The 19,960-nt window shown below is 38.8% G+C and overlaps 1 protein-coding gene across 27 annotated transcripts in view; it reads right to left on the bottom strand.

Annotated features, from left to right (window-relative positions):
• The window catches only part of zfh2 (Zn finger homeodomain 2), a 2,927,436-nt gene that overhangs the window by 2,232,088 nt on the left and 675,388 nt on the right, over positions 1-19,960 (bottom strand). For all 27 annotated transcript variants that reach the window (XR_010947790.1, XR_010947791.1, XR_010947792.1 and 24 more), the window contains one exon: positions 11,278-13,384. Coding sequence is in view for 2 of the 27 variants with exons in the window: in XM_067757915.1 (XP_067614016.1) it covers positions 11,278-13,384 (2,107 nt within the window). In the remaining 25 variants the exon portion in view is untranslated. The remainder of the gene's footprint in view (positions 1-11,277; positions 13,385-19,960) is intronic.

Genomic DNA, 19,960 nt, shown 5'->3' with positions numbered 1-19,960 from the left:
CTGAAAAAGCTTTCTTACATTGGCGTTTTTGGTATAGAACTAAAATGGTTTCAAGACTTCCTAATTAACAGATACCAAAGAACAGTGATTGGAACGACCGTATCGGATAAAAGGGTGGTACCTGTTGGTCTACATCAAGGGTCTGTGCTGGCACCCATACTGTTCAATATATATATTAATGATATAAATAGCTCCATTAAGCACTGTGAAATAAAATTGTTTGCTGGTGATACATTGCTGATGATAAGTGGGAACAATATTACTGAAATATATGCTAAGCTGCAAGAAGATCTTAACAGCGTATATGGTTGGTTATGCGTAAATAGAGTAAAAGTGAATGTCAATAAAACGAAATTTATGGTTATATCTGGACGCAATTTTCAAAACAGTAAGCTACAAAACTTAAATATAAATAACGAACTAATTGAAAAAGTCAGCACCATAAAATACTTGGAAATAAAAATAGATGATAAGCTCAATTTCAACGAGCACGTGGATTATACGGTAGGGAAAATAGCGAAAAAGTTATATTTTACACAACGAACCTGCAAATATTTAAATAGAAGGTATAAAATCATCGTCTATAGATCTATAATCGAACCTAATTTTATTTATTGCCCAACTATATTTTTCATCTTGCGAGATAGTCAGATATACAAGCTACAAAAGCAACAAAACCGAGCTATGAGATTCATTCTCAAAAAACGTTATGACACACCTATCAGAGACAGCTATGCTCTCTTAATTGGCTTAGCATTAGACAGCAACTTTTTTATTATACCATAAAATTTATTAAGAACATAATAGGAGGAACTTTGCCTGCGTATTTCAAGACTAATATAAAATATGTAAAAGATATGCACTCTGTAAATACTCGTAATAAAAATGATTTTACTCTGCCGGCTTATAAAACTGAAGCAGATAAATGTAATCTGTATTATAAAGGTCTTAAATCCTACAATGAACTATCGAATGATATTAAATCATTCAATTTAGTGCTGGACAGGCGGGCTTCCATAGCATCGATAGAAGTGCAACGAAACTATACTGCTATGTAGCGCCAAGACTTCCAAGCTCTTTTACGCATACAAAAAAGGTTGCCGAAGCACATACTGAAACGCATCACTCGATTAACGCAGGGCATCGCCGTGCAGATGTTGCCTTCGCGCTTTACTAACATGCGTAAAATGCCTACATACTACACAAGCACAACACTTTGTTCGAATGATCTGGAAGTCTCCCCTCCATAGTACTCGAAGGTAGGACATAGATGTAACTATTCTAGATTGCATAGTCCAGAAGTCAATTATAAACATATAAAATAGATTTAGTTAGGCTTAGGAAAGCCGTAATAAATAAATACATTACATTACATTACTAACCGAGTAAGCGAATTTCCCTCACCAATAGGCATCTATTGTTTAAACTTAAATTATTCAGATTTCATAGGATTACAACTTAACGAGTCACAAAAATTTAGTTCTTTCTTAGTAGACACTCAAGCAGATATTTCTTTAATAAAAATATCATGTATAGACAGTAATATTTCCTTAAATACAAACGACATTATTAACATTACCGGTGTCACTTCTAATTCAAATCCTACTTTAGGTAAAATTACCGTAAATCTAAACTTTTCAAATTTTCTCTTAAACATACTTAACATGTAGTAGATGAAGACTTTAATATTCCATCCGATGGCATATTAGGTAAAGATTTTCTGAAAATTAACAAATGCATTATTAATTATGAAAGAAATAGTATTTCCTTTTGGGTAGGTAATGAAAAAGTTGCGATACCAATCCTGCACGGAACAGAAAGCGACAGCTGTATCATTCCACCCAGATGTGAAATATTCAGACTTTTTGATTTAGGAGATTCACCCGAGCCACTTTTCATGGACTCGCAGGAAACTGAAAAAGGCGTTTTCACAGCTAGGTGCATTGTTAATTCCAGTAACCCAATAATTAAAGTCATAAATACCACGGATGATATAAAGTATGTGAAAAGAAACAATATTCGGACAGAAAAACTTTCAAATTATAATGTTTATACAATTAACAAGACAGAAACAGAAGACAAACGTACGAAAAAACTTATTTCAATTTTAAAAAATCAAATATCTCAACATGCTCATAGTAAATTAATTGTCCTTTGCATAGATTATGCCGACATTTTCGCTCTTGACACGGACAAAATGACTTTAAACAACTTCTACGAGCAAAAATTAAGATTGACAGACAACGAGCCGGTATATGTTAAAAACTACCGATTACCATACTCTCAACGCGAAGAAATAAATCGTTAAGTAAATAAATTATTAGACAACGATTTGATTGAACCCAGTTATTCGAATTACAATAGTCATTTGATTGTAGTCCCAAAGAAAGATACTAATGGTCAAAAAGCTTATCGTATGTGCGTAGATTTTCGCGCAGTAAACAAAAAACTCATTGCTGATAAATTCACACTAGCTAGAGTTGACGATATTTTAGACAATCTCGGTAGAGCAAAGTATTTTTCCACATTAGATCTTTTTTCAGGATTTCATCAAATCCCCTTGCATCCTGACTCACGTGACATTACTTCTTTCAGCACCTCGGGCGGCGCATTTAGATGGAAAGTGCTTTCATTCGGTTTAAATATAGCACCAAATACATTCTCACGAATGATGACAATAGCTTTTTCGGGCATACAACCCAGCGTCGCATTTCTGTACGTCTACGATATTATCGTCATCGGTTTTAGTGAAGCACAACATATTAAAAATCTTTCAAAAGTTTTCGATACTTGTAGGTCTTTCAATCTCAAGCTTAAACCAAATAAATGCAACTTTTTATGACCAGGAGTTACATTTTTAGGTCATAAATGTTCAGCCAAAGTTTTGTTGCCAGACGACTCCAAAACAAACGCAATTAAAAAGTATACAAAACCGACTGACAAAGGCGCGGTACGACGATTCGTCGCATTTGCAAACTATTACAGACGGTTTATACCTAAATTTGCGTCTCTGGCAGCGCCCCTAATACGATTAAGCAGAAAAAGAGTTGAATTTGTATGGGATGTCGAGTGCGAGAGATCATTTTTATCTTTGAAAGCAGCGTTACTTTCACAAAAATTACTTCAATATCCAGATTTTACTAAACAATTCATTATTACAGTTGATGCTTCCACAACTGGATGTGGCGCTATTTTAAGTCAAGAACAGCAAGGTAGTGATTTACCAATTTGTTTCGCTTCTAAAGCATTTAATAAAGCAGGGCAGAAAAAACCAATTATAGAGTTGCTATTTATATCGCAATAAAGCAATTTCGGCCATACGTTTATGGCACCCATTTCATTGTAAAGTCAGATCATAGATCAGTATACCTATTCAACATGAAAGACCCCTCTTCAAAACTTTCGAGAATTAGGCTAGAATTAGCGGAATATAACTTCACTATAGTTTATATTAAAGGTAAATCAAACGTTGGTGCTGATGCTTAATTTACATGTCTACGACAAATTTTCATTTCATTTTTCAAAAAAGATTCCACGAATAAGATCTGAAATTACGTACGATAAAAATTAATAAAACAGCAAGTTTAAGAGTTATTGCGCATATTAAACATAAGAAACCCGAGTTACTTAGTTTTGAGCTTGTTAACGAAATAATTACTTTAGAGAAATTACTTTCGAGGCTTGAATCAGAAGCCGGCAAACGCAAAATTAAGCGAATTGAATGGCCTAAAAACGATATTTTGTTCAAACATTATACCATTACAAATTTCAAAGATATTGGAAATAAGATTTTAAAATCATTAGAAATTATTCTAACAGATCCAGTGGAGACAGTAACAGACGAAGATACAAAATTAAAGCTAATTAAAATATACCATAACGATCCCATTTCTGGTGGACATTGCGGAATGAAAAAACTTTACGCAAAACTCCGAACAAAATTTTATTGGAAGAATATGACTCGTGATATATCGAAATATATCAAAAGTTGTAATGATTGTCGTTTAAACAAGGCTAAGCCAAAAACGAAAGAAAAACTGATTTTAACACCAACTTCTTGTAAACGATTTGATCTACTAGTTATTGATACAATAGGACCTCTCCCTGAGTCCAAACACGGTAACAAGTTCGCAGTTACCACGATTTGCGACATGACCAAATATCTGTTAACAGTTGCTATACCAGACAAATCAGCAAAAACAATTGCTTCAGCCATTTTCGAAACATTTATTTTAACCTACGGCGTAATGAACGCCATAAAATCAGATTTAGGTACAGAATTTAAAAATGAACTATTTGAAGAACTAACTAAACTTTTAAATATTAAACATAATTTTTCAACTGCATACCATCACGAAACTGTTGGTACAATTGAACGTAATCATAGAGTTTTTAATGAATACTTACGTGCATATTTAAACAATACATTTTATGATTGGGATTTTACTTAAAATACTTTACTTTCCTACACAATACAATAACTAGCACAGTTTTCGACAATAAATTTTCTCCTGCCTCATGAATTACGAAAGGAAATAATTTATCCACTTTACAATGCCGAAAACTATGCTAAAGAGATTAAATTTAGAATGCAGAAAACAAATGAAATGGCGAAAAATTTAATAATTAAAAATAAAATACAATCCAAAACGTTTTATGATAGAACCGCACGACCATTAGCTATTAAAATAGGCTATAAAGTGCTCGTACAAAAAGAACCACGCCACAAACATGAAAATATATGCCAGGGTCCTTTTGTTGTAACTAAAATTAACGACCCTAATGTTACTGTTTTAGACGAAACAACAAAAACAGAAAAAACTATACACAAAAACAGAACAAATAAAATTGATTAATAACTGTTACTAATATTATATTCATATATATAAACACATTTTTTTTCCCAAATAGCCAAGAAGGCAGAACAAAACAAATACCAATTTAAATGTCTAACAAAAAATATTCAAATTTAAATGTGTAGCAAATGTAAAACACAAAAAAATATTTTCCAACATGTATTTATATATCTTAATATAAATTTAGGAATTGAAAATCCATAATTGAATTATATACAATTTAAGTTTATTATACAAAAAACATAAAGCAAAAATACTAACGTAATTCCAACTTTTAATTTATCTTACAAAAAATATAAAATTGCTCCGGATGAACGAATTCCAGAAAGGAAGTGCACCCTAATATTTTCATTCATCCGAACCAATTAGTAGAATACAAAAGAAGAATATGGCACACGTGTGTAATTTGCCAAATTCTCCTTTTTAAAAGGAAGGGTGATATAAGGAACATAAGCCTTACACCAAAATAATAAGGTATTCTATGTGGTTGGCCCTTAAGTTGTATTTGACAGGCGCGTACAGGTGGTAACGCGCATGTCAAATACAACTGCGGTCCACATGACTGACATAAAAAATGTTATACACACAATTATAAATTTTGTACTAAAGGCAAGCAGGTGTGTGCAGAACTCAAATAGTAAATTAAATCAAACTAAAATATAAACTAAGGATATTGCAAACGTAACTAAAATATTAACTATACTACACAAACTAAAACTAACTTAAATAATGAACTAAACCTAAAACTAAAAGTACGTGTTTTTGGTATTCATTGTGGAGTGTGCAGTAGGATGTGTACGTAAGTACAACTTTTTGGAGGTTCCAAAATGGAACCTTACACGGCTCTTTAACAGAGCCAGGAGGAGTAAATTACCCTCGGACTGGGAGCTCTATAAGGTGATCTTCGCTTGCATGGTCGGCGGTTGCTGGCCATGCAGAAATGCCTGCCATTCCACTACGGGAAAGTCAAATATCCTTGGCTATAAGTTCGTTCAAGCCCTATAAGTCACCCGACTCGGATGGCATCATTCCTGCGCAACTTCAAAAGACTTTAGGGATTTCCTGCCGCTGGTTGGCCATCATCTACACTAACTGCCTCAGGCTTAACTATATCCCTAAGTCGTGCACACGGTTAGGGTCATCTTCATTCCGAAGGCCGGCAGGAGCTCTCATGTATCACCTAAGGATTTCAGGTCAATCAGTCTCTCATCGTTTCTTCTTAAGACGTTTGAGCGGTTGATTGACCTGTACCGACGGGAAAGGATACCTGGGGGGTTACTGTCGGCTTCACAGCATGCGTACTGCAAGGGCAGATCGACGGAAATGGCTCTCCATTCGATTGTAAAGTAAATAGAAGGGTCCCTAGAACACAAATGGTATGCTCTGGGTGCCTTTCTAGACATCGAGGGGGCTTTTAACAATGTCTTACCGGGGGCAATCGAAAGAGCTCTGGTGGGTTTAGGAGTCGAAGCGGCTCTGGTTGAATTTATTAGCAAACTTCTATACGGCAGAATTATAGCAGCGGAGTGGGGAGGGGCCATAATTAAGAGGAAGGTGTGCAGGGGCACGCCACAGGGAGGTGTCCTATCTCCTCTGCTCTAGGTTGTGGTAGTCAACGAGCCTTATGTGGAGCTGGAAGCCAATGGTTGTCGGGTGGTTGCCTATGCAAATCACCTCGCTATCCAAGTCAGAGGCAAATTTCTGGGCACCCTGCGCGTTGTTCTGCAGGGCTACCTGGATACTGTGGCTAGGTGGGCTGAATCATGTGGATTGACGGTAAACCCGGGGAAAACAGAATTGGTTCTTTTTACAAGGAGATATAAGATACCCGACTTCAGAACTCCTTCGATTGGAGGGGTACCGTTGGTACTTATTGACAGGGTTAAATATTTCGGAATTGTTCTGGACAAGAAGCTGTCCTGGAAGCCCAATGAGAAAGATAGGGCCAGGAAGGCCGCGGTTGCCTTGTATTGCTGCAGGGGGGCTATCGGAAAAGATGGGGGCTCTTGCCAGGAGTACTACGTTGGCTTTATGAGATGGTGATCAAACCGATTCTGCTCTATGGGGTGCTGGTCTGGTGGAAAGCACTGGAATCGGCAAGCACCTCCAAAATGTTAGTGTCAGTGCAACGGACGGCGCTTATTGGTATCAGTAGCGCTCTGAGAACAACACCTACCCTGGCACTGAATGTCATGCTGAATATACATCCAGTAGATATTGCGAGAAAGGCAGCCGCGGCCCGGTCGTTTGTCAGGTTTCGTGATATGGGTTATATGCTTTCTGATTTCGGATACTCTAGCCTACTTACTAGTTTCGACTTTATCCAGGACGGGACGGACTAGTGCATGCCGATAACCGCTCCCTATGCAACCTTCACCCCAGTCATTCCCCCGAGGGATGAGTGGGGAAGAGGAATTAACTGGGGCATGGGACCTTGTTCACGGATGGGTCGAAGTTGGATGGAAAGATTGGGGGGGGGGGGGGGGGGGTCTTTTGTCAAGAGCTAAATATAAGCTGCAAGTTTAAGTTGGCTGATTACTGCAGTGTATTCCAAGCGGAAGTTGCTGCGATTAAGGATGCGGTGGATGAAATCCTATCTAGCGCTACTAAAAAAAAAAATGTAAGGCGCGATAACCTCCGAAGAGATCTAAGGCCGAGCTTCTCTTCCAATTTGCGTCGTGCTCCTCTTGATTTTCCCTACAAATTGGCCAGACGGGACCTACATGTTTTCTGCCGACTCCGAACGGCATCTGCAAGGCAGATGAGTTTTCACTGAGAGCTTTTCATGGAAGAAATACACCCGGAGCGCTTGCCAAACACTGCCGAGGGGCGACCCCGCGTAGAAAAATTTTCTTCTAATTGAAAACCCTTATTTCTAAAATTTTTGATGTTGCTTTGCCCGGGGTTTGAACCCAGGGCATCCGGTGTGGTAGGCGGAGCACGCTACCATCACACCACGGCGGCCGCCAAGCATTACTACGGTTAGAGAATGTAACATCTACTCTGATAGCCAAGCGGCTATAAAGGCCTTGAGCTCATCTATAGTGCGATCGAGGGTGGTCTGGGAGTGCCTGACCGCACCTGCGATTGCATCGAATTATTTTACAATTAAGATTATCTGGGTCCCGGGCCATAGTGATATTCCGGGTAACTGTCAAGCGGATCTCTTAGCCCTAATCGGTACAACTGAACCGGATGAAGATGGCTGTAGGGATTTGCTCTTCCATAGCTGGGCCTCGAGTCAGCTCAGCAAACGTTGGGCGGACACTATGTCTTGCAGGGTAGCAAGATCTTTCTTGCCGAAAGTGGATGGCAGGAGGTCTGCTGAAATAATTGGGTTCACTAAGGCTCACCTATCGATGGTCATTGGGGTTTTTACAGGGCACTGTCCCATGGGTATCCATGCGGTACGTCTCAATATATTGGAAACTCCATCCTGCTGAAGCTGTATGGAGGATGATGAGGTGGAATCACCAAATCACTTTATGCTTGATTGCCCAGCTTTTGCCAGAACTAGGCGAAAGTATTTCGGTCGCGACTCACTTGGATCTCCCGAGAAGCTATCCAAGGTTGAGATCGGGATCATTCGGAACTTTATCGTTGCTACTCAACGATTCTCTAAATAGTTATATCTACGTCACCGTTATTTTAGTTTATTATATGTGGTATCACAACGGACCTTCATGTTGTCCAAGTGATCTTCCCCTATTAGGGAAGCTACCACCCAACCTAACCTAATATCAGCTGCCACGTTCTGCCACTAACTATGTTTTGCGACGGTTTTCTGATAGCGTCACCCTGATAACTTAATGTCGAATATTAAATGTATGTGCTCACCTGTAACATACGACATTATTTTATCAAGTCGACGATATGCAAATGTAAACTTTTGTGTGTGTTTGTTGTTTTGTGTTTGTTATGTATGCAAGATCTTTCATTAACTTTAATTTCATTATTTAATCCTTTTCAACATTGTATTTGCGATAGACATATCTTACCAATGCGAACTATCGTGCATGTATATGCATGCGGTGAAAGTAGGTGGTTGTGGGGTCAGTATGAAGGTATCACCGGCACCAATTTTATGAAAAAATAATTCTCACACATTTGTAAAGCCGTGACCAAAGTTTCACGTTGATATCTCTACTGGAACTATTTTTGGCCACCAACTCCATATGCATGTATTATGCTTGCGGTCAAAGTGGGTGATTGTGGGTCGGTATGAAGGTATCACCCTCACCAATTTTGTAAAAAAATTTTGCTCACATTTTTATAAAGCCGTGACCAAGATTTCACGTTGTATCTCTACTGGAAGTATTTTTGACCACCAATTCTATATAAGACAGACCAGTGTGCGCCGTTGGATAACTAGAGATTGGATGAGTTATACAAACACCACATTTTTTCATTCGGGACCAAAATTCATCGAAAAAAGGACAAAATCTCAAAGTAAAGGAAACAATTTTTGGTGTATATAATGTAATTGACAGTAGTATGCATAAAACACATAACTCTGTTGTTCTAGCAGTGGCAGATACCCAATTCGACAAGCACTGTTTCATGACCCCATTACGATGCGCACTGTTAAGCCTCTTCGGTGGATATTTCTCAAGACATTTAGCTTTCAATATTGGGTATGTCGAGGAAAGGCGTACCACAAAGTCTGTAGTGTGTAGCATGTTATAAAAAAGGTTACCTAAAGTCTGCAATGTGTAGTATAACACCCTTGCTGTAAGGGCAAGGGTGTAACATTTCTCAAATTATTTAGTTCGAAACATGTGGCAGGGTACTACCTCCACAGACATGCCAATGTTAAAAGAGCAGCGAATGTGCGGGGGTTGTCCCTGCTACAAGAATACCGCAGTAAAACTCTAATGAGTTAACTGGGAAGATCGCGGAGATAGTCGATTTTATGGAGCGGCACAACATCCACTTTCCTGCGATCCAAGAGGCAAAACTCACACAATATTTGCTTGGCAGACCTAATCTTAATACAATGTCCATAGACGAAAGCGGAAATGGAGGCGGACTCCCGTTTATCACCAACCACTCAGTACAATATAATGTACTCAGGTCAGGGCATATCTGTCCAGTCAAGCGATGGAAATTTGGAAATTATCAACATCTATATCAGCTCTGTCATCTGCTGTCCCAGTGGATACTGCCCTGACATTAGCGCCCTACTCAGCCGATTTCAGTGCCTGCTACTATCTGTGCCATTCTGGTTTACAGGAGGACAGCAGGATTGAGATGCTGGCGGATCTAACAGAAGATACAGCGTTAAGCACGATAAACGGAGACGCCCCACGCGTGTACAAGGAAGCTGTCACAGTTCGCCAGACATATCCATCGTGAGCGCAGGACTTGTTAATTGTGTCAACTGTCCTTTCGGTCAAGCGATCAGGCGAATTTATCACCTCTGAAAAACGCACTTGCATAAACTTAAAAAAAGGAAGGTGAGAAGATTAAAAAAATATATAGATAATCGCTTTGCTGCCCTCCCAATCCCGGCAAACCTAAAATCGCTACGGGCTGTCTTCTTGAGTCCACAGAACACCACTACATAGTGAGGCGATAGTACTTCCCATTAGGGAGAGAAATTAAACAGTTTCTGTTGCATACCCAGAAACCTGGGTATCCCAAAGGACATTTGATTGAAGGAGCCCTGCCTTCCAAGGACTTAAGAAGTCATCTCGGCAAGCATTATGAGGAAATACGGCACCTGAAAGCTCTGTAGTGTGTAGAAGAGAACACAAAAAGATCCTGAGTAATATCACAAAAAGGCGTCTGGCAAAAGGGTGGAAACTCGTTCTTAAAGATAAATTCCCTAAACTCGCAGAAGGAGAAATCAATATCCCTACTTTGGAATGAAGATTAGTCTTAAAGAATTCGAAATTTTGAATTGAAATTTTTTTTAAAACGATCTTTCATTGTGATATTACTATTGTAAGGGTGGAAATATGATTGAAAATGAAGTTAGTCATGAATGTATGAAAATAAATTTTTAGCCGTTACGCAAGATGTGGCAAGGCTAAGTGATGTTGAGTAACAAACAGGAAAATGGACTGAACAACGGACAGACAGACTAGTGTCAGTAGTGGGCCACTGTACGAGGAGCACAGGTTCTACGGCTTCGTGCAAGCTGCGCTGAAGGGGGTGGGAGGATTCCACCTGAGGGTACAGGGTTCATACTTTGTAAATTTACCCTATAGTGCGGCGATTCGAATAATTATGCATACAGAGTTTTCTTAGAACTCTTTCAATATACACTTTTTATTGAAGCACCTAAGCTTTAGATTGACTGTGATTATGCCCGGATGTGTTTTACTGAAAAATACTTGAATTAAAGTAAATATCTAATATACTCTTACCGTGAACACTCAATACCCAAAGGTTAAGTAAATATCTAATATACCCTTACCGTGAGCACTCAATACCCAAAAGTCGACCGCTAATGTGGTCCGAGCAAGCGCCAATAGTAAAAGTAGGTGTATTGTTGGTTACAGACACTGTTGCCGTTGTTATCATATCTGTTGTTGGCAAAGTTACATCATGGGAGGCATTTGTAACTGCAGATGCATCTTGAGCTTCAGCTGATACGTTGGCGGTTGTAGTATTTGACGATATTATTAAATTTCCCGGTAGTTGCTTAATTATGCTATTTTTACAACTATTACTTCTTAAAGTTTGCGAGAATTGCGAAGCTGTATGGTTACTGGTAGCCACTGTGTCGTGGTAAGAAGCTTGTTGAGGCGACGTTTGTGGTTGTTGAATTTCTAAATTTTTAAAACCATCACCCTTATAATCGAGGATATCAGAGAAATTAAGGCTTTCTTTGGTGCAGAGCTGCTGTTGTCGTTGTTGCTGTATACTGAGATGCTGTTGCAAAAGGTCAGTGAGTAGTTTCGCGCTATTTTTAGTTTCCTCAGTTGTACTATATACGGGATTGATTTTTTCAGTTAAACCTGATATGGAACTCTGTAGGCATCCCAGATTATTGACCGCGGTTGCCGCAATGCACATTCTGGAAGACGACGGGATAAGAAAGGCGCCGTCGCTTCTCGTTGGTGGATACTCCTGTCCAAAAAAACTATGGCCAAAATCAACTGCCGAATTTACTGTGGGGTTATCTTCTTCTTTCGTTTCTTTAAACAATGGTGTGGTTTCATGGTGGCCGATGTTTTTAGGGTTATCAGTGCTGTCAACGGATGACAAAGCATTTGTTTTACATAATACTTGTCTAAGTTTGCGTGAAGAATCTGTAGCGTCTAGTGCTTCAGAATTTGATTCAACTGCTCGCGATGTGTAAATTTTATCCAATCCTTCAATTATCTGTTTTGTTGGTAGTGATTTCGTAATATTTTCAGACGCTAGTGTATCCAATGTAGGCTTTCCTTTGGTTCCTATAGTATTTAAGACGGAAGATTTATTTACATTCGTAATAGTATTCATATTTAAAACTTCTATTTCATGTTTACGTTGCTCATGTTGCAGCTTTGTTACATTGTGATGGAATTTAGTGTTTAAAGCTGGTAGCGTGGTTACCGTTGTGATTTTCGATGACCCCTCGAGCAAACCAACTATCTCATACTGCTGTTTTTGGCACACACCCGCTCTGTTTTCTGCAAGTAAATTATCGTTGTTGCTACCAGCAAGGGCGCAAATAGGATTAGATTTACCACTAATTTGTGATGAGGTTGATACGGTCGTTATTTGAGCAGCTGTACTTTTCGTCAGTACTGTTTGTGATGACAACTCCGGCGACACACACGAGCGCACGAGCGACGATTCAGATAGTGGTTTTGATACAACTGCAATGTCGTCGTCTACTTCTGTTACTTCGTTATCGTTATGCATTGTTTGCTCCACAGCTGACTTCAACATTGTAATCTTATCGCTTGATCCAACTACGTTCTCATTACTTATTTTGTCATTTTCGAGAACATTGAGCATTTCAAGTGGCTCAAGAAATGATATCTGCGGACTTTGGTCCATACACGTTGGCTGAATAATGGCGCTGGAGTACTCCTGGTTTAATAAATGATGCTCTTTCGATTGAAAAGTCAATTGATGTTCCGATATGGCGTGAAAGCTAAATGACTTGGTATTCCCAAACGATAGTTTGCATATAAAGCACATTAATATAGGTTGTTGTGTTTCAGAACCAAAGCACTGTACAATATTTTCATCGCCGCTAATATTGTCCTCGGTTTCGTTTATCTTATGTTCGTCTTTGGTGATACTTTTCTGCAGACCTTCGATATCTGAGCCTTTGTCACTGATAACCCTAATAGAAGCAGCGACGTTAGTTGCAATATCCTTGGCACTTACAATGCGAAACGAATGTATTACTGGGTTCGTACCATTGTTTATTGAGATTTTTTTCTCAAATGCTTTATTGGCTTTGTTAACATAGCAACCCGAATATTTGTGCAACTTTTCTTTTATTTTCGTGACCTTTTCAATCTTTGCAGTTATCTCACTTGAGGAAGGTAACGTGGACGCAGCTTTGGAGGTTGCAGTTGCTGCTGTTGATGCAAGATGGCAATAAATATTGAATCAGTATGTTAATTTTAATGGAAGGAATTAAATTAAACAGTGAAAAAAACGGTCCAGGACATTTCCCTTTTTCTTGGGTATACGCCTTGTGTCCATTACTTAAATATTATACACTTAACATAATATGCAATTAAAAATTATACACAAAAAGTTGGATTGCGGCTTCAGTTTGCAAATTAATACTTATTTTCATGTTCAACTTAGGGATATCGCCATAAAGGTGGACCAGGGCTGACTCTAGAATTTGTTTGTACGATATGGGAATCAAATCAAAGGTGTTTATGAGTATTTTAAAAGGGCGTGGGCCTAGTTCTATAGGTGGACGCCTTTTCGAGATATCGCCATAAAGGTGGACCAGGGGTGACTCTAGAATTTGTTTGTACGATATGGGTGTCAAATGAAAGGTGTTAATGAGTATTTTAAAAGGGAGTGGCCCTTAGTTCTATAGGTGGACTTCTTTTCGAGATATCGCCATAAAGGTGGACCAGGGTTGACTCTAGAATGCGTTTGTACAATATGGTTATCAAACGAAAGGCGTTAATGAGTATTTTAAAAGGGAGCGGGCCTTAGTTCTATAGGTGGACGCCTTTTCGAGATATCGCCATAAAGGTGGACCAGGGGTGACTCTAGAATTTGTTTGTACGATATTGGTATCAAATGAAAGGTGTTAATGAGTATTTTATAAGGGAGTGGGCCTTAGTTCTATAGGTAGACGCCTTTTCGAGATATCGCCATAAAGGTGGACCAGGGGTGACTCTAGAATTTGTTTGTACGATATGGGTACCAAATGAAAGGTGTTAATGAGTATTTTAAAAGGGAGTGGGCCTTAGTTCTATAGGTGGACGCCTTTTCGAGATATCGCCATAAAGGTGGACCAGGTGTGACTCTAGAATTTGTTTGTACCATATGGGTATCAAATAAAAGGCGTTAATGAGAATTTTAAAAGGGAGTGGGCCTTTGTTCTATAGGTGGATGCCTTTTCGGAATATCGTTATAAAGGTGGACCAGGGTTGACTCTAGAATGCGTTGGTACAATATGGGTATCAAACGAAAGGTGATAATGAGTATTTTAAAAGGGGTGGGCCTTAGTTCTATAGGTGGACGCCTTTTCGAGATATCGCCAAGAAAGGTGGACCAAGGGTGACTCTATAATGTGTTTGTACGATATGGGACCAAAATGTGGCCCAGGGTGACCCAGACCATCATCTGTCGGGTACCGCTTATTGATTTATATATGTAATACCACGAACATTATTCCTGCCAAGATTCCAAGGGCTTTTGATCTCGCCCTGCAGAACTTTTTCATTTTATTTTACTTAATATGGAAGGTGCCACACCCATTTTACAAAGTTTTTTTCTAAAGTTATATTTTGCGTCAATAAACCAATCCAATTACCATGTTTCATCCCTTTTTTCGTATTTGGTATAGAATTATGGCATTTTTTTAAATTTTTCGTAATTTTCGATATCGTCAAAGTGGGCGTGGTCATAGGCGGATTTCAGCCATTTTTTATACCAATACAAAGTAAGTTCATATAAATACGAGAACTGAGTTTAGTAAATATATATCGATTTTTGCTCAAGTTATCGTGTTAACGGCCGAGCGGAGGGACAGACGGTCGACTGTGTATAAAAACTGGGCGTGGCTTCAACCGAATTCGCCCTTTTTCACAGAAACCCGTTATCGTCCTAGAATCTAATTTCACAAGGATTGGTAAATTTTTGTTCGACTTATGGCATTAAAAGTATCCTAGACAAATTAAATAAAAAGGGCGGAGCCACGCCCATTTTGAAAATTTCTTTTATTACTGGAGTTGAATGTTGACATAATTTACTTATATACTGTAAAGATATTAACTTTTTTTTAGATTTGACTTAAAAATTTTTTTTTTTAAGTGGGCGTGGTCGTTCTCCGATTTTGCTAATTTTTATTAAGCATACATATAGAAATAGCAGTAACGTTCCTGCCAAATTTCATCATGATATCTTCAACGACTGGCAAATTGCAGCTTGCAAAATTTTTAAATTACCTTCTTTTAAAAGTTGGCGGTGCCACGCCCATTGTCCAAAATTTTACAAATTTTCTATTCTGCTTCATAAGTTCAACTCACCTACCAAGTTTCATCGCTCTATCCGTCTTTGGTAATGAATTATCGCACTTTTTCGAAATTTTCGATATAGAAAAAGTGGGCGTGGTTATATTCCGATATCGTTCATTTTAAATACCGATCTGAGATGAGTGCCCAGGAACCTACATACCAAATTTCATCAAGATACCTCAAAATTTACTCAAGTTATCGTGTTAACGGACGGACGGACGGACATGGCTCAATCAAATCGATACTGATGATTTTGATATATGGAAGTCTATATCTATCTCGATTCCTTTATACCTGTACAACCAACCGTTATCCAATCAAAGTTAATATACTCTGTGAGCTCTGCTCAACTGAGTATAAAAACTGAGTTCCTTTTTTTTCTAAGTTCGAATTTTTTGGAAAGTTAAAGCTCTTTTCGTTTTCCTGAACAGTTCACTTTTCTTCATATCTCGTGATAGCTTCAGCCGATTTTCTCATTTTCGGCTTGTGACGTCACCACGCATTATGAAGAAAAATTTAAATTGTTAAGCAAAAGCAAAAATGCTATAACCTCCTAAAAAATTGAGTTTCGAAATCATCTACGATTCAATCACAAGTGGTTTGCTTGGTCAAATTTACATCCACTAGCGGTGTTGTTTCTTTGCAAACTTATGAAAAATATTAGTATAAGAAATAGGAACTAAAAATTTACTATATCCTGCTAAGTACTTAACAGATTAATTTCGTAGTATTATTTTACTGATCTTGTTGAAATTGTATGAAGACTAAGCTTGATAAATACGGGCACCAAGGAATTGTGCACCCTGCTTTTACTGCTGTGGACAAAATCTACATTCTCTTTACGTCATATATGTTTCTTTAAACCTGTTAAACCATTAAAACCAGCACCGGCTTACCTTTACAGAAAGAATCTTTGAATATGACCTCCTACAAATTATTCATGATATGCGGCTCTGTCCTGTTAGTCATGTTGTTGTTGTGTGTCGGGAACGCGGAGCATGCAATCGGCCGGCCAATTGCTTTGTAAGTGGTGATGAGCGTGGTAATGAGCGTTATCTTTACCCTAAGTCCTGCCGGCAAGGGATTTGAGGATTTTATTGCAGTTCTAGATTTTCGGTACAATTGCGGCTGCATGCTCTCACAAATGTAGACCCTGATCGAACGTCACATCCAATATTTTAGGGTGTAAGACAGTCGGTAGCATGGTGTCATCGACGTGGATGTTCAATATGGTCTACATTTGGCGAGTCCATGTTATAAATAAGGTCTCCGATGATTTGGTCGGTGAAAATGTCAGGTTTCGGGAGTCGAAAAAACTTTAGAGATCAGGGAGATAGCTGTTTATTTTGTTACAAAACTCATTGATCTGTGGGCATGGGCCTGTGGCCATTATTATGCAGTCATCGGCGTAGAAAACGATAGTGACTCCTTCTGGTGGTGAAGGTTGTTTTGATATATAGTAATTAAATAAAAGTGGGGATAGGACACCACCCTGTAGCACCCCTTGTTTAATTCTTCTTGGTTTGGATGGTATGTTCCTGAATTGTACCGATGCTTGCCGACCAGACAGATAATTTGCGGTCCACCTTTTGAGACTTGTGGGAAGGGTAGACCCTTCCAGGTGTTGCATTAACGTGCAGTGGTAGACCATATGAAAAGCTTTTGAGAGGTATAACGCAACGAGTACTGTCCTATGCTGGGGGTTTTGATTTAATCCGCAAATTATCTCAGTGCTAATGGCATTTAGCGCGATGGTGGTTCTGTGTAATTTTGGGAAGCCATGCTGATGATTGGCCAGTTGCAAATTTGCATTAAAATGGGGAAGCAGAATGGCTTCAAGTGTCTTGGCTGCTGGCGATAGGAGAGATATCGCAAGAAATGTAAGCTGGTTTCCCCGGATTTAGTAGCGGAATCACCTTGGCCATTTTCCATTTTTCGGGGATGACGAAGGTGGAAAGGGACAATTTGGAGGCATGCGCTAGATAACACTGGATCACAAATTTCAATTTTTTTTCTGCGCCAGAGACACCATTATGAAATTCCTATCTAAAATCACACCCGGATTCCGAAAATCAAGGTTATTTTTAATTCTATGGTAACGTTTTTGAGATCTTTACGAATTACCGTTTTTTCAAAACAAAAAAAAAAAAAAATTGGGTCCACTTAATCATATATATCTCAAGAACGAATTGAGCAATTCTACAACGGTTTGAAACAATCACAAGGAATCACATCGGTGTCACCAATAATTAAGTATTCCACTGATTCCATGTGCAAATAATATATCGGCGTTTATATATAAAGTATTATTTATTTAATTAAACTTGTATAACAAACGCAAAGTAATTTAGGGTGTTAATAGACAAAGCTTCAGCAGTGTGGCTTATATTCAGTTTTTGGAATTATAGTTTCCTTCCTTCTATTTTGACAGGTCACGGTAGAATTGTTCGGCTCTTTTTCGTGTTGCGCTGCAACTGGGTTGTTAAACGCCGGTGGCGGAGCTGCCATAAATGTTTGTCAGCATTTTCAATGCAATACAAATCTTGCAATCGATTTTTAAGTAACTTCTCATTGAGATACAAACGTGACAGTTCACATATAGGTTAAGACACATAGATAATGCAACAAACGGGGAAACATTCCGTTAGTTGGCGCACGAATCGAAATAATTGGGCACAAATTTGGAAAAATTTCGGAATCACATCGGGGTCACCAATAATTAAATATTCTACTGATTCCTTGTGCAAATAACATATCGGCGTTTATATACAACGTATTATTTATTGAATTAAACTTGTATAACGAATGTTTAATACACTATGTATTATAAGTATTTAGCACTAGGCACTTATAGATTTGTATGTATATGTATTTATTTATATTGGTAACTCACAATAACTAGAAGATAAACAAAGTTACAAAATTGAATTTATTTAAATTAAAAGAATTAAAAAACTGCGCGCAAGCGGGCGAGAGATAAACAAAACATATCGTTGACGGGCACGATCGATGCGTATGGGCGGGTAGTTTTATTGAAACTAATTAGAGCAGTGAGCGCGGTGGTGGTTGCAGGCACAGCTGGGCTGTGCTGCTTGCGCTCGGCCGCTCTGTCCGGGTGTTACCAGATGGAGGGGCGGACTTAGTCCGAAAATTGGATCATGTCTTCAAAATGGCCCCACCTCCCGCCGGCGTGTGGTTGGCTTGAGGATGGCATCGACCCTGTCCAGGGTCGCACGTGCTTCTTCGACTAGTTTTTCATCATGCTGTCGAGCTGACCGGCTTTGGGTTGCCCCCTGGGGGGTTTGCGCGTGCTCGTGGGGTTGCCCTGTCTTGGCGTTGAGCGCTGTGTTCATGGCGTCCCTCCTTGTTGCTCTGGCGTTGAGCCCTGTGTAACAGCGTGTTTCACATGCTCCGGTGCTGTGCGACACTCCCAGACAGTTGATGCAATACCGGTGGTTCCTTGCGCACTCGTAGTGCTCCTCAGACTTCATTGCGAGGAACGCCCGGCACTGCCTTAGTACGTGTCGCTGCCCACATAGATGGCATTTATGCATCTCCGTAGATCTGCGGGTCCTGTAAAGACAAAAAAAAGAAAAACAAATCGTATTGTTCAGGTATGGATGAGGGTAGCTTATATATCTTTTCAGATTGCGAAGGGGCATGAAAGAAGGGGGTACCAGAGGCAGGGCTAGCACTGCTAGGCAGTTGGTAGCACGCACAGTTTGGCATTTTTCCGGGTTATTAGTCCGTTTTGGGGTTGGGTTATATCTCAAGAACGAATTGAGCAATTCCAAAACGGTTTGAAACAATCACAAGGAATCACATCGGTGTTACCAATAATTAAGTATTCTACTGATTCCATGTGCAAATAATATATCGGCGTTTATATATAAAGTATTATTTATTGAATTAAACTTGTATAACAAAGGCAAAGTAATTTAGGGTGTTAATAGACAAAGTTTCAGCTGTGTGGCTTATATTCAGTTCTCGGAAATATAGTTTGCTTCCTTCTATTTTGACAGGTCACGGTAGAATTGTTCGGCTCTTTTTCGTGTTGCGCTGCAACTGGGTTGTTAAACGCCGGTTGCGGAGTTGCCATAAATGTTTGTCAGCATTTTCAATGCAATACAAATCTTGCAATCGATTTTTAAGTAACTTCTCATTGAGATACAAACGTGACAGTTCACATATAAGTTAAGACACACAGAAAAATTCCGTTAGGTGGCGCACGGATCGAAATAACTGGATACAAATTTGGAAAAATTTCGTTTTTCTAGCAATCACAAGGAATCACATCGGGGTCACCAATAGTTAAGTATTCTACTGATTCATTGTGCAAATAACATATCGGCGTTTATATACAACGTATTATTTATTGAATTAAACTTGTATAACGAATGTTTAATACACTATATATTATAAGTATTTAGCACTAGGCACTTATAG

This window comes from Eurosta solidaginis, chromosome X (assembly GCF_040869045.1).
Source record: "Eurosta solidaginis isolate ZX-2024a chromosome X, ASM4086904v1, whole genome shotgun sequence".
NCBI lineage: Eukaryota > Metazoa > Arthropoda > Insecta > Diptera > Tephritidae > Eurosta > Eurosta solidaginis.
Note: the sequence above shows the minus strand (reverse complement) of the source record. Positions and strands in the feature narration are given on the sequence as shown.